Consider the following 15,421-nt stretch of genomic DNA (forward strand, 5'->3'; position numbering starts at 1 on the left):
GGAAGGGAGTGAGCCTCTCAGAGGAGAGCTGCCTTGTATTCCTGCCCCCAACCTCTTTTCTTATGCTGGGATTGGAGAGTATAGGGAGAGGAGATTGGGCACAGCAGAGCTCTCAGCAACCAGCGGCTCCACAGATTTCTGTAGAAATAACTCTCTTGGACACCCCACCCCCCTCTCACAGCATGCAGGGTCAGGACTGAGAGAGGGGCTGAAGTGAGCCAGCTGAGAAAGATACAGGCACAGAGAAGATGGTGGAGAAACAGACAGATGGAAGTACAGGATGAGGAGAGGGGAAATACAGAGGGGACAGAGACAAAAGGGGAGGAAAGGAGAGACAGACACATGGGGAGCATGGTAGGGTTGAGATACAGAGGGGGGCATGGAGGGAATGAGTCACAGGGTCTCCTGCTCAGTCCAGCCCACAGCTGCAGCTGTCTAGGAAATTGCTCTTTAAGCTGTAGCTTTCCCCTTCACGTCTCACTCTGGAGTCATGCCTTGTCCCTTAGCAACTTGGAATTTACCTGATGTTAAACAAAAACATATAATGTACTGCAGTGACCCCCTTCTGCTCTCTGCCCATGCCTGTACCCCCGTCCTATCCCATTCTCTGCCCAGCATCCCCTGCCCTGAACCCAGTCTTTCCCCCCTGCCTATTACCTCGCTGCTCCCCTCAGGCCTATTGCTGGGTTGCCAGTGTCCTGGGCAATGTAGATAATATGGCTTGGGGGGGGGGGGAGGGGGCAGGCAGTGCCTCCTTGAATGACCTGACTGGCCAGCTGATCCAGCAGCCACATAGGGGCTAAGGAATGCTTGTTCCACTATATTGTGGCATGCAGCACTGGTGGCAGCCCCCTGATGAGGTGCCTTAGTACCCCCTGGGCCTGGCACCCTGGCAGTTACTTGTCTCCCCCTTTCCCTGCCCAGCATGCTTCTGATCTTCTGAGATCATGTGTCAACCAGAAAGGGAGCATGCATGAGTGAGTGTGTTTGTGTGTAACTTACACAATACATGTCTAAGCTTTTGAGAGGTCACAGGAAAAAAATTTGCACCACTCACCATCCCACCTGTTAATAATCCACCAAATAAGAAGTGGGGAGCAGCTGAGTGGCAGGAAGCCCTTTCATTGCCCTGAGAGGTTGGAAGAGAAATTGTTGCCTCTGTGCAGCCCGTCAGCTCATTATTGCCCTTTAATGTATACACAGATGCAGTTCACTGGCAGGATCTAAAATGTATGGAAATGAGGGACACCATCTCTCTTCTCCCCGCCCCTGGACCTCAAGTGTCCAGTCCTGGTCTTTGGAAATGTTAGTAACCCTATTCTCCAACCTTTGTTTTCCATCCATTTCTCCCTTTCCTTCTGGCATTTACTCTCTCTTTCGTTTCCCTCTTTTCTCCCCTTCTTTGCTACCGGCTCCCCCCAGTAACGAGCTCAGGGCTGCTTTGTCCCGCCTCTCTCCCCTGATTGGCTTTCATGATCAGCGTGAAACCAATGGGCTGCAGGAGGCGGGCCGCAGTCCGTCCTCTCCCCGCAGCTCCCTAGGCATTCACCCCCCTTCCTTCCGGAGGCTGCCGTTCTCTCGTCCACCTTCTGGAAGCGCTCGGTCAGCTGACTTTTCGGAATCCCTGCCGTGGAGGTTGGTTGGGTGGGTGGGGCACAGTCTCGCGACTCTTTCGCTGTATAAATAGCCGCTCGCGGGGCGCCAGTACCAGTCAGCGGCGGACCGTTGTTGTTGTTGTTTGTATTCGGTGGGTGAGTCTGGCGGCGCTTGGTTTACCCTGTTGCCTTGTATTGGTGCCACGTTTTGTGCGTTAGTGTATCTTTCTCGGAGGGTGAAGTCGTTTATAGGGTTGGGGACTTTTCGTCATAAAACTTGGTTTGTTTTTTTTTAAAAACTACTCGTGCGAGTTCGTTGTACTCATTTTTAACAAAACCTTCTCCTCTCCGCTGGCTTAAGAGACTCGTTAGCTTTTAGTAAACGATGCTCACGTTAGTAACTTTAGAGTTTCGGCGGTAAGAGCTTCCTCTTCTTTCCGGGTCTGTGGGTGGGGTTAAATGGCTTTAACAGCAGTCTCTCCTGGTTAAAGCTCTCCTGTCCGTCTCTTTCCCAGAGACCGGTCATGTCGGGCATCTCGCTTAGTGGGAGAGGGACCTGGGTTTGATGTGGGCGGTGGCTATGGGCGCATCGCTCTTTAAAAACATTAAAGCGCTAACTTGCATGGAACTGCTTTTTGGTTTCTCTTGTTCTCTCTTTCACGCCTCTCTCTCTCTCTCGTCTCTGGCGGACACTGACTCTCTAGACTTAGTGTCTAGTACTGTCCCTAAAGTTAAACTATCAAGCTTGTTGGTACGGTGTCGCTTGTATGCATCTTCCGATTTCCCCCCGCGTAAGAAATACTCTCTCTCAAAGATGAGGGTAAGCAAGTTCTTCCAAACATTGTGGGCATGCCCTGGGTTAAGAATGAAGTTCGTTCATGTAATAACACAAATCCATTTGGTTATGGTCATCTCCCTTCTCCCTGTACCCCACTGAGAAGTCGTTTCAGTTCTTGGGGAGGGGAGGGGGGTCAATGAGCAGATGGTAACCACCCAGTACAGAGCTGGGCGGTGCTTTCGCAGTGTCTTGTCTTGTAAGCTCTTTATATTGACTTCACTTTTTCATAAGTGCCTTTAATAGTGCGTGTTCCTGATGTATTAAGATCCGAGCTGGATCTAAACGGAAGGGCATGGGTTTTCTAGGTCAGTAGCTGTTACTATCCTGCTCCCAAGCACAGGCAATGACTAGAAGCCAGAGCTGCTAAGTTTTGGGTGTCTCATATTTAGCAGATATGACCACTGACTGCTTGTACAAATGCTCTTGTTTAAAGCAACCCCAAATGGTTAGCCCTGAAGTTTGAAACGGTACTTGCTATGAGCTCAGTTTAACTGAGCTGGAACTTGGACATGTATAGTCCACTTAACAGCTTTACATTCAGTAGGGCTGTTAACTGCATGGATTTCATGAAGCTGGGGGTCCTGTAGTTTGAGAATTGCAAAAAAAAAAAAGTATATCACAATATTAAACACTAAAAATCTTTTAAGGGTAAAGTCAGATGTGTCCTACTTCTGAGATAAAATGGGGAGATAAACTTTGCCAAAATGCTATTTTGATATTACTTTATTCTTTTTGAAGGCTTTAAAGAGAAAATGGCTTCAGTAGTGGTTGAACCACAACAGGTATGTATGAGATGATTTTTGTGTGCACTTGTCTAACTTGCTGTGGCTCTGCTTTAGCTGCATTTGATAACTGCCAAATTTTGTCTCCACAGAATGTGGTGGTGAGGGTGGCTAACCTGCCCCTGGTGAGCTCTACCTGTGATATGGTGTCATCTGCTTACATCAGCACAAAAGAGAACCATCCATACCTGAAGTCTGTCTGTGAGGTGGCAGAGAAAGGGGTGAAGACAATCACAGCTGTAGCTTTCTCAAGTGCAAAGCCCATTATCCAGAAACTGGAGCCACAAAGTAAGTGGTGTTTCTCCACTTAAGTAGGGTTTCCTGTTGTAAGAGGCTATAGTCACTTTGCCTTAAATGTCTTCTGGATAGTTATCACCTGCTAATACATAACTTCAATAGATCTGAAACTTGGTGTTCTCTTCTATTGGAAGAGAACTTTACTGTAGAGGTTTATACCCAAGGTGGAAGAATCAGCTTGCCAATTCTGATCATTGCATTTGCTTAGCATAAAAGGCACAGGAGTGGGGATGAAGGGTGTCAAAATGCAACAGTAGTATCAAGGGAACAATCTATAATCCTAAGAGGAACCAAACTAATGGTAGCTGTCATACTTTAAAATGTTCACCACTTCATTTTAGCTCCCCCTCCCTGCCCCCAAACAACTGTTAAGACAGCTTGCTAAGTGATTGCCTACCAAGACATAAAATATTAACTAACAAATTAGGACTAGAAGAGATGCCATAAGATGAAATAGCTGGTTTAAAACAAAACTTTACAATTTTCAGCCAACAATCAAGTTATGAATTTGCTAGAGAATGTGGTGAAGACTGACAGTTTCTGGTGGATAGGCCATAAATAACTTTATTAGCCAGCCATTTGTCACCACTTGGGCATAATAAGGAATTAACTTTCCTATTGTGAACCAGTCTGGCCACAATCTGAGACAAGATGCTAGGCTCAGTGGACCTTTTGGTGTCTCAGCATGTCATCTGTCAAGTTTTATGCACTTTGTCCCCTAGATTATTTGCTTCTCCCATTATGTATTAATCAGCCACTTCTCCACCCCACTCACCCCCTTAGATAACTGTTGCCTTGGAAGTTGATCACTTTGTAGCTAATGTGTTCCATAACTTCATTGGATATACAGAGGATTTTGAGTCTTCTATTCCTAAGAGGTACCTGCAGTAAATAAGCAACTTGGTCAAGGTCACAAGTAGCATAAGCTTAGACTTCTGGCTCCAAGCTTGTTGCTCTGACCTCTAGGCTGCTTCTCCCTGTACATATTTTGCTTCAATATTCAGAAGCAGTGACTTGGTGTTATTTGCTATAACTTCTGAGATGTTGGCCAGTTTACCTTATGTGATCCTCTGTCATGAAGATACTAATTCTCCAGCTTCAAGAAGCTTCACTTGCTAACTTAAGTGAAGTTATAGTACATGGAGCCTTAATGGTTATGGGGCAGTAGTCATGTGCCTCTATTTCCTAGTGCTGTAAAAGTACTGCTTATGTAAAAACTTCTGCTTTTGCTATCAACTTTACCCAGCAGAGTGTTTAAACCTTTCCTGACCTTTCACCCACTTTCAGTATACCTCTGAATGTACCTCTTCATTTATGAGCTATAGTTAACTCAAAAGGCAAATGATGCATGTTAAAGCAATACTAGTCTTGTATTGAAATGAGGAATAAGTAGTGTCTGGGGTGCATGAAGGATATGATAGTCAAGATTTGGACTTAAGTGTGTTCTTTCTCTTTTTTTTAGTTGCTCTGGCCAATAATTATGCTTGCATTGGCCTAGACAAAATTGAAGAGAAGCTTCCCATTCTCTACCAACCAACTGATAAGGTGAGGTAGATTGCTTTGACATATAGCAGAAAAATCAGGTTGTCTTGATAAGATGCCAACTGTAATCAAACATGCAGTACATGCTCTGCTCTTCCCTGCCACTACCCCAATAGCTCACAAGCAACAATCTAGAGCAGTGATTTTCAACTGGTCCTCAGCTCCTAGCCAGTTGGGTTTTTCAAGATGTGCATGAGGGATTTGTATATAATGGGAAATTGCAAGAAATCTATCCATATTAATGGTAGATATCCTGAATAATCTATAAAGCTACCAGAACTGGCCTTGCAAAACTGTACCCTGCTACCACTGTCAGCACAACGAGCTGGCTTTCTGGACTGCTGTAATCTGGTACCAACCCAATATCCCTTGACCTGCATTATCTCTAGGCTGTGCTGTCTTCTGGTGACTGTTTAAACTCATTACCTCTAGCCACATCTGGTTCCCTGTACATACCAGATCAGTCCAGACTCCTGGATTTTGCCTCTGTGCCACAAATGGTGGGTTGTCTAATACTAGAACCTACCAACTTCATTTTGCTGTAATAAAAATGACAATACTTATAATTAACCAAAGGAGTGAGAACATGAAATATATCATGATCTCTACTCATCCTCCCAGGAATGCTTTAGGTATTAGAGCATGGAGCTTTCAATACAATGAAAGCTTCCCAGGTCTAGGAAGATGAGTAGAAATGCTTAATGGGCCAGGAGTACAAAACATTTGCAAAGTGAGGGAGAACACAGTTCTCATACCTCTTTCGTATGAGCCCTGTAACTTCAAAAGTACAAAACTGCTGTAAGTAGGATAAACACTTAAGCAGAATGTTATGAAACTTGAGCTTTCAGTTTAAAGCAAGATTTGCTTATACTGCCCTAGATGGTAAGCAATAAAATGCAATTACATACAGCTGTAAAGAATGGATCTATTAAGACTCTCAAACACTGGCATGTAATGAAGAAACCTTACAAACATGCCCAACTCTTAATATTGTGCTAGCAGGTAACACTACTAACTTTATTGCCAGGACCTAGTCAGCAGAATAAACCCTTTTTTTTTTTTTTTACAACTGATCTATAGCTTCATGAACGGAGTACTAGAATTCTAATATCTACACAAATGGCCTGATCATGTTTGTTTTTTCCTTAAATTTTCACTAAGACCTATATTTTACCAGGTGAAAATGGCTTGTTTAACTAGAGTAATAGCAGTAACTTCCTAAGTATGCCTGATTCTGGAAGCCATTAGTTCAGCAGTAGGAGGCAGGGCAGGCTATGACAGACTAGCATGCTGATATCCCTACACACCATAAAATGAGTGCTGCAACAGTGAAACATTTTCAAGGAAAGATTACCTAGTACTATCTAAAAGGACAAGATTCTTTGAACTCTGTAGGACCTCAGCCCCAGAGATTTGAGAAGAAAATAGGTAACAGTGGCCTCTATGTAGCCAGTTGACTTTTCAAGATAGCCACAATGAATACTTGAGTTCCTAGAAAAAAGGCAGTCTTGAACCATGTATCAAAGGCAAATACTCTGTGGGTGATAGGAGCAATCTGAAGCATAGAAACCCTTGGTCAAACTAGGCTTCTAGTGTCTATGGAAGTACTGATTGAAGCAAAATGAGCAGGGACTTGATACAGAGTTGCAGGTGAATAATATTTGTAGGCAGGGCTTCCCAAAAACCTGTCCCCTCAGCCAGCAGTATTTTATTTTGACAAATCAGTATAGGCATATTTTTCAGTGTATATGCCAAACATACTGGCTGTGGAGTCTTGTGATCAGAATGTGATTCTATGAAATCCTATTCTTGATGTTTTGAATTAATATCCACCCACTTCCTCTAGGTGGTTGCCAATGCCACTGACATGGTGGCTGGTGCAAAAGAAGCTGTAACAGGGACTGTAACAGGTGCCAAAGACACTGTTGCCCATACAATCACTGGAGTGGTGGACAAGACCAAAGGAGCTGTACAGGAGAGCATGGAAATGACCAAGGCTGTTGTGACTGGCAGCATTAACACGGTTCTGGGAAGCCGCATGGTGCAGGTGGTAAGCACTGGGGTAGATGCTGCACTGACCAAGTCTGAGGCTTTTGTGGATCACTATTTCCCATTGACTGAAGAGGAAGCAGGTAAGAAACCTTGTAACTCTTCACTGTTTAAAGTTATTCAAGTAATTGCCAGGAGTAATGTTTGCCTAGCTTCTATCCCCAGGCTAGCCTATTCTCTAACATAGCTAGAATTTTTGACCCAGTTTTCCTGTCACTTAAACTTTCACTAAATTGTGAAACTATGGCCATGTTAGCTCATGCTACTGAGATTGTGTAATCCTGTATACATGCCTTCAACTTTTTTTTTTAAAGTCATAAGTAGCATCTTTTTGTTCAGTTTTAGTGGTTGAAAAGGGGCAGCTAAGTAAAAGCTCTAGCAATTTACATGTCTGAGTTTGAAGATAGCAGTAGCTAAGCTCTAAGACTTGTGGACTTTATTGCTTTCCTAGCCAAGGAAGCTACCAGAGTTGAAGGATTCGAAGATGAAACCCAGAAGCCAAGCTATTACATTAGACTGGGATCATTGTCTTCCAAGGTTCGCAGGCGAGCTTATGAACAGGCCTTGACCAGGGTCAAAGATGCTAAATGCAGGAGCCAGGATGCCATCTCCCAGCTCAACAACACTGTTGATCTGGTAAGAATTTATTTGAACTTGTTATGCAAATCTATTATGCAACTGCATTTTGCATAATACTTTATAGCTACACAGATAGCAAGTTTCAAGATAGGCAAGCTACACTCTAACTAGAGCAGCATTTGGGGAGGCAATGTATATACATCTATTAAATAAGGTGACTTCTTGTATTGGCAGCTGTTGGGTGGGGAGGGGACTGGTACAAAATCTGAAGCCTTCTAGATTCTGGGGGATCCCTACATGATATCTTAAGCTCTTTCAAACAGGCTTGAGATGAACCTGCTGAGGTTAACCTAAGTATCATATGTCTAGTGCAAGCTTGTCTGTCACTACTCTTGACAATCAGAATACCCATTCCTTGTATTTTTAGATGGCATATGCACGTAAAAATGTGTCCAGTGCCAACCAGAGATTACATGATGCCCAAGAGAAACTCTACCAGTCCTGGCTATCATGGAGAAGCACAGGACAGCAGGATGGAGAATCTCCTACCACAGAGGTAAATATCTAGATGAGAGAATTAAAGAATACAATAGAAATTCTGCACAGGTCAGATTAGACAGGAGTTAGCCTTCTCAGAGCATTCTTTTTCTACTCCCTTGATTTACTATTACTTTTGAATTCACAACTTTGTGGCTTTGAAGACTGCTCTCCTGAGTACCAGAAGTCTGCAATCTCTCTAAAGCCATTCTTGGCAGTAGGCATTTTTTAAATGTGATATAATAAATAGGTTAAGTGAAGGAAACTTACAAGCAGACTAGTTCAGTTAGCTTGGCCTTAGTTTCCTTGTTAGAGTATAGTTCATATTTTAACAATCATATTACATTAATAGTTGGTGACTTAGAACAAGTTTACTATGACTGTTCTGATCAACCCTCCCTCAGACATGTTCCAACATTAAAAGGGATGACTGCAGCCTAAACAGAAAATGGGCAGAGTAGGTTAAGGCTGATTCCTAATAGCTGCATTCCTTAGCAGTAGAACATAATTTTCATGTTTAACACATCTCTAAAATAGAGTATCTCATGCTATATTAACAGCTTCATAGTATGTTTTATACTCTCAGGATAAAACCTAAAAGCACTGCATACCCACAGCTGAGCACAAACTAGTTTTTACCTGCATTACCAGATCTCTAGCTTCTAAAGAGCTTTTCTCTTTTAGCACATCGAGTCACGCACCCTAGCTATTGCTCAGGACTTGACACGCCAGCTTCAGACCACATGCCTCACCCTGGTATCCAGTATCAAAGGCTTGCCCCAAGGCATCCAGGACCAAGCTCAGCACATTAGCACTATGGCTGGAAACATCTACCAGAACTTCCACTCTGCAACCACCTTCAGAGATGTGTCTGACCAACTCCTAACTACTAGCAAAGGACAGCTAAAGAAAATGAAAGAGTCTCTGGATGATGTGATGGATTATTTTGTTAACAATACACCTCTCAACTGGTTGGTGGGTCCCTTTTACCCTCAATTGCAGCATGGAGAACACGAAAAAGGGGAAGAGGAAACCAGTCAGACAGAGCCTGGACATAGCACCAGCTAATCTGCCCATATAAAGTCAGCATGCTAGACAAGGTGACATCTACTGTAATTCCACTGACTTGCTGAACTTCAGAAATGCCCACTTGTGTTCAGATTCTGAGGGCAACATGCCTTATTTTTAGAGGGTCACAAACTCAGTGCCATGAGGCCTTGATTGGGAAGACAAATGAGCAATATGCTATATTGCTTCTAACTTCATTCTGAAACAGGCTACTTTATTAGATATGTACATGCCCTTTTTTAAGGAGAGTACTATTAACAAAGTGCATTTAAATGAGGCAGCACTAGTCTTATGTAGCTGATTTGTAAGCCTATGTTAGGCCTAGGATGGCACAAGCTAGAGAATTGCCCTCTGTATCATACTCCTTTTTACTGAGCCTGTGAAAGATTTGGTCACTACTCCAACATTCAAGATTTGACTTTAGACTGATCTATAGAAGACATATGGCCTATAGAACAGCTGGAATCTGAACATGAGAAGCTACTAGTTCAATGTCAAAACTCTCCTGTCACCTATGCAGGTGGGGCTTGTGTGAATCTTAAATCCCTCAACAGTATTAATGTTTTGTAAAACAATGCTTTTTTTTTTGTACTAAAGTTTCAGGATTCTTTAAGCTACTATGGCAAAAGCTGATGCTTGTGAAAAGATGTTTCTTGTCTGGCTATGTATTAGCAATAAATATTTCAGCAATGAAAACATATGAACTCTTTATTCCCCCTCCCCCCCAAAAAAAAACTTAGATCTACAAGGAAGTACATGGGACACAGCAATGGATTAATAGGAGTTGCATTAACATTTGTCCATGGGCATGTCACTAAAGGAGTTATCTCAAATGACAAAGGAGTTATTCCATGTCTTGTCAGTACCTATTTAAAAAATAAAATAACCTTCTGCCAGACCTGTACAATATCTAGTGCTGATGGCAAAAAAAAGCATTAGGCAGACTAGTGTGTAATTATTGGCAACTTGGTACAAATTGAGCAGATTCCTTGAACAAAATATAAACAACCTATAGACCAGAAGTAGAAGATGCCAGTATTCTACCTAAAGCTATTGGATGGAGACTTGTGGCCAAGCCTTAGCCATAATGCTCATTAGGTTATTTCATTGATATAATGCTTAAATTAGAACTGAGACTCCAGCTACCACTTTTACGATGCAGTAAAGTAAGCCAGGTGAGCAACACAGCTCACTACCCATCTGATTTCTTCATGCATTAAGGGGCTGATGCAGTAAAGTGTACTCACCTTAGGATACAGGTTTACATGCTGTTGGATGTTTTGGACCTGCTAAAAGTACCTGAGGCAGTGAGATTAGCATTCAAAAACCACATAGCTGATAGCCTCCAACTATATGGCATTTAGATAAGATGAGCACCTTTACCTCCTGATGCAGAAAATGCTGTGCCTAACACTAACAGGATAAATTAACTTTAGCCCCAGATCTGGCATTAAATCCAATATGCAAGTCAAGGTCCTGTGTGGTTCCTACCTTTTCTTAAAACACCTGTTTGTGCTGTAGAAGAAAATGTAAATGTAATAGCTTTACAGAGAAATTCTGGGCACCTAGTATGCATACAATAGAGCTCCAGCCTGACTTCATCTCTTGCTGTTGTGTGTATTTGAGATCCAGAAGTTGACCTGAACAGGGATAAAATAGGCCCTCATTGTGCAAATAGGGGACATGGCTGAGTACCTACATGTGCCCAATGCATAATTCCCTAGCCTGTCCTCTTTCATGCCATCAATTTAATGACTGTTATACATCTCACTGCATTAAATGTATCCTGTGCTTTCAGGGGTAGAGGGAGCAGAATGCAGGCACTTTCCTGTTGCTTTCTATGGAAAAGTGGTCTGCCACCTAACAGTTTGTTTAACATTTTTCTATACCGACCTTCATGGTTAAAATACCATATCAGGACGGTTTACATCGAACAGGGGTAAAATAACTAGATAAAGGAAACAGTTACATTAAAACGAGGACTGAACTTGGAAGCTTAGGAAGCTAGAAGAAAAATATAAAGTTAAGTTAAAGGGAGAGAAACAAATTTCAGACTAGAGATAGTCCACAAGTTAGAGTCGGTATCCAGGTATTCAGAGGAGGGGAGGATCCATTAATCATGAGTAGATAACACCTATTCCCTGTACGTACCAGGATCAGTCCAGGACACCTGGGTTGTGACTCCGCACCAGTAGATGGAGACAGACTAAAACTTGTGGGCGGAGCATATATGCCCCTGTGCCAGTCACAGCCCCTCAGTCTTACTCTGTCTCCAGTAGGTGGTGCAGGTCTGGTCACAGCCCTGTCGGGCCTGATTCTGTGTGGTTAGTCAGGTTCGCTTTTGTGGTTGATTTTATTAGGCCTAACTTGGTTTTTTTCTTCAAATTGGGTTTTATTTAATCTTGTTTAATTCTAGTCCCAGTTGCCCTGCCTCCCTGGGGAGTTGAGAGGTCCTGAGGGGACTACCCTCCCCAGGTTGAGGCCGCTGCTAGGGTTGAGGACCCGGCTGGACTAGTAGCAGCGTCAGGGGTGACACCGGGGAGCCGGGTTCACTCACCCCTGCAGGACATAGGGCTTTTCAGCACCTGGGACAGCGTTTTTTCTTATTTTAAAAAAAAAAAAAAAGTGTTTTTACTTTTGTTTTCAGTCGGCTCTCCGTTCCCTGGCGTTGCGCTCCGTTCCGCTCGAGGGGGGGCGTCTTCGGCAGGGGGGAGGTCGCCGATTTTCGCCGCGTTGAATTTTTGTGTTTATTCGGCGTCCCTCAGTGCTTTTCGGCGCGTCTTTGGTTTCCCGCGGTTTTTTGCAGGGCCGCGCGGCTCGCAGTGCAGGGCCTGCGACTCGGCGCGCGCGCGTCTCTCCCGGGACGGGCTTTGCTCGGCCTGCGTCCCGGGAGACGAGGGATCGTCGGCGGCTCCTCGGGGGGCCCGTTCCCGGGTCGCGCGATCGCCGTCGCAAGGGGGGGGGGTCCCCCTGATAGGCCTCCTGACCCGTTCCTGGTCAGCGCGGGAATGGCGGCCATTTTGTCTACCGGCCGGGTAGCTTCGCGGGAAACGGTGGGGGCCTCGGTTTTACCTCCTACGCTTTCCCCGCAGCGGGGTGCAGCGGTGGAGGTCCCTTCAGAGGGGCCCCAGTCCCGGGGGCATTCGGAAAGCGACGCAACGGATTCGGGCAAGTTTTCTGAAGATTTGGCGCTTTTGCTGCGCCGTTCTAAGCGCAGCAAGCGCAGACGGGGGGACGCCTCGCATTCAAGGGTCCACCGGTCCCCGCCGCAGAAGAAGATGGCAAGGAGGGTGGCGAAGACCACCCAGAGAGCGGCCTGGGGCAAACGGCTTCCCCGAGGGGTGCCGCAGAACTCGGATTCCGAAGATACCTCCGGGGCGGACACAGAGGCCTCCGAGGAGCCCCTGCCTGGGGCCGGGACGGCAGCAGCAGATGGCTCGGCGCAGCCCAGTACAGGTAAAGGAGCGCAGGCCGTCGACGGGGATGACCCCAAGGTGGTGCGTCTGTTCCGCAGAGAGGAACTGTCGCCACTCATTCCGGCCATTCTCCAGGAGCTGGGGATTGAGGCTCCTCCGGTGGTGGTCCGCCAGGAGGCAAATATGGATCCTGTTCTGATTGGGTTCACAGGGCCGGCGGTCGTTTTTCATTTTTTCGTCCACGGATATCCTCTTCAAGGAATGGGATACTCCGGAGTTAGGTCTGAAGGTCAGCAAGGCCATGGACAAACTTTACCCTTTGCCGGAGGACGCGCTAGAGCTCCTCCGACTCCCAAAGGTGGATTCGGCAGTGTCAGCTGTCACGAAGAGGTCTACCATCCCGGTCACGGGAGCGACAGCCCTCCGGGATATTCAAGACCGTACGTTGGAGGTTCAACTCAAAATATTTTTGAGGTTTCTGCCCTAGGGGTGCGTGCCGCCAGTTGCACAAATTTTGCTATGCGTGCTAGTCTGCGCTGGACTCAAGTCCTGCAGGCGAATGCGGGTCTCTCTTCAGAGGAGGCTTCCCAAGCTGACAGATTGGAGGCGGCCATTGCCTATGGCGCGGATGCATTCCATGATCTTTTGCGCACCTCAGCTAGGTCCATGGTGGCAGCGGTGTCGGCACGTCGTCTCCTTTGGCTGCGCAATTGGGCAGCGGATGGCTCTTCCAAGGCTCACCTCGGGGCTTTGCCTTTTAAGGGGACATTGCTGTTCGGCAAGGAGTTGGACGATTTGATGGTTTACCTGGGGGAGAACCGAGCGTTTAAGCTGCCGGAGGATAGGACCCGGTCGAGATTTTCCTTTTCAGGCAGAGCCCGGTTCAGGGGGCCCAGGAAGTCTAGGCCACAAAGATCCTCTGGACCCTAGGCCGTCTTCCTCTCGGTACACCCAGTGGCAGCAGTCCTTTCGGGGCAAACGTTTTGGCCGGCAAGGAGGGGCCCCGTCGGGTGCGGGGTCCAAGCCTTCGCAATGAAGTTCGGCCGGCCCATCCCTCGTCGCGTCCTCGGCACGCTGTTCCAAACGTGGGGACGCGTCTATCCTTATTCCTCGAGGAATGGGCCAGCGTGACATCGGATCAATGGGTCCTCGACGTGATAAAACATGGCTACGAGTTAGATTTGGCTCGCATCCCAACGGACAAATTCCTGGTCTCACCCTGCAAGGATCCCAAGAAGAAGGCGGCGGTGCTAGATACCATCCAAAGACTAGAAAGACTGGGAGCCATCTCGCCGGTTCCGGCCGCTCAGTACGGCAAGGGCCGGTACTCCATTTACTTCTTAGTCTCCAAGAGAGACGGCACTTTCCGCCCAATTCTGGATCTGAAAGGAGTCAACAGATGCCTTCGAGTCCCTCACTTCAAAATGGAGACCATTCGGTCAGTGATCGCGTCAGTGCGTCCCGGCGAATTCCTGGCGTCCCTAGATCTCACAGAAGCATACCTTCATGTGGAAATTCAACCAGCGTTTCAGCGGTTTCTGAGGTTTGGCATTCTGGGCAGGCACTTCCAGTTCCGGGCGCTTCCGTTCGGCCTGGCGACAGCGCCTCGGACATTCACGAAAGTGATGGTGGTCGTGGCGGAGCAGTTGCGGCGGGAAGGCCTGCTGGTTCACCCTTACCTCGACGATTGGCTGAGCCGGGCGAAGTCTCAGAGTCTGTGTCGGCAGGCGGTGGCCAGGGTGTTACAGCTCTTGCAGTCCCTGGGCTGGGTGGTCAACTTCAACAAGAGTTATCTCGAACCTCTCAGTCCTTGGAATATCTTGGAGCCCTGTTCGACACGTAGCGAGGCAGTGTGATTCTCTCGCAGGACCGGATATGCAAACTGCAGTCTCAGGTGCTACGTTTTTGTTGCTACACCGGCCACGAGTCTGCGATTACCTGACGGTTCTGGGGTCTATGGCATCCAAGCTGGCGTTAGTCCCTTGGGCGTTCGCTCATCTATGGCCGCTGCAGTCCTCATTGCTTTCCCTCTGGAAACCGGTTTCCGAGGATTTCTATCTACCTCTACCTCTCGAGGGGCAGGCGCGATCCAGCCTGAGCTGGAAGTCGGTTCAGGGTCTGTGGTCAGTCGCAGACCCGGTGGTCTATCAACCGGCTGGAGACCAGAGCGGTCCGTCTGGCGCTGCAAGCTTTTCTACCCCTCGTGCGCGGACAGGCGGTCCGGGTATGGTCGGACAACGCTACCACCGTGGCTTACATCAATCGCCAGGGAGGGACAAGAAGTCCTCTAGTGGCGGAGGAGGCGCGGCTCTGGATGCTCTGGGCAGAACGGCATCTCAGCCATCTCGTGGCTTCCCACATAGTGGGAATCGACAACGTCCAGGCGGATTTTCTCAGTCGTCACCGCTTGGATCCCGGAGAGTGGGAGTTGGCGGACGAGGCGTTTCTCTTCATTCGCCGGACTTGGGGAATGCCCCACATGGATCTGATGGCCACCTGGCACGACGCGAAGGCTCCGCGATTTTACAGTCGACATCGCGAAAGGGGAGCAGGAGTCGTCGACGCGTTGGTGCTTCCCTGGCCGGTGGATGTGCTTCTCTGTGTTCCCACCATGGCCCATGATCGGAAAGATCCTACGGCGCATAGAATTGCATCCATCCAATGTGATCATGGTGGCGCCGGAGTGGCCACGCCGTCCGTGGTTTGCGGACCTGGTCC

The 15,421-nt window shown here is 46.9% G+C and overlaps 1 protein-coding gene across 3 annotated transcripts; it reads left to right on the plus strand.

Moving 5' to 3' along the window:
* The first annotated feature begins 1,614 nt into the window (after nt 1-1,614).
* Nucleotides 1,615-9,985, plus strand: LOC115094266 (perilipin-2-like). Of its 3 annotated transcripts, none has more exons than XM_029607163.1 (8): nt 1,615-1,635; nt 3,172-3,215; nt 3,308-3,503; nt 4,975-5,057; nt 6,901-7,186; nt 7,555-7,739; nt 8,110-8,238; nt 8,904-9,985. In XM_029607163.1, exons 2-8 carry the CDS (start codon nt 3,186-3,188, stop codon nt 9,285-9,287), a joined length of 1,293 nt encoding a protein of 430 aa, XP_029463023.1. In that variant the 5' UTR covers nt 1,615-1,635; nt 3,172-3,185; the 3' UTR covers nt 9,288-9,985. The 3 variants fall into 3 exon arrangements, with proteins under 3 accessions (XP_029463023.1, XP_029463005.1, XP_029463014.1); XM_029607145.1 differs by lacking the exon at nt 1,615-1,635 and adding an exon at nt 1,692-1,747; XM_029607154.1 differs by lacking the exon at nt 1,615-1,635 and adding an exon at nt 1,718-1,751.
* Nucleotides 9,986-15,421: the final 5,436 nt, after the last annotated feature.

This window comes from Rhinatrema bivittatum, chromosome 1 (assembly GCF_901001135.1).
Source record: "Rhinatrema bivittatum chromosome 1, aRhiBiv1.1, whole genome shotgun sequence".
Lineage (NCBI taxonomy): Eukaryota > Metazoa > Chordata > Amphibia > Gymnophiona > Rhinatrematidae > Rhinatrema > Rhinatrema bivittatum.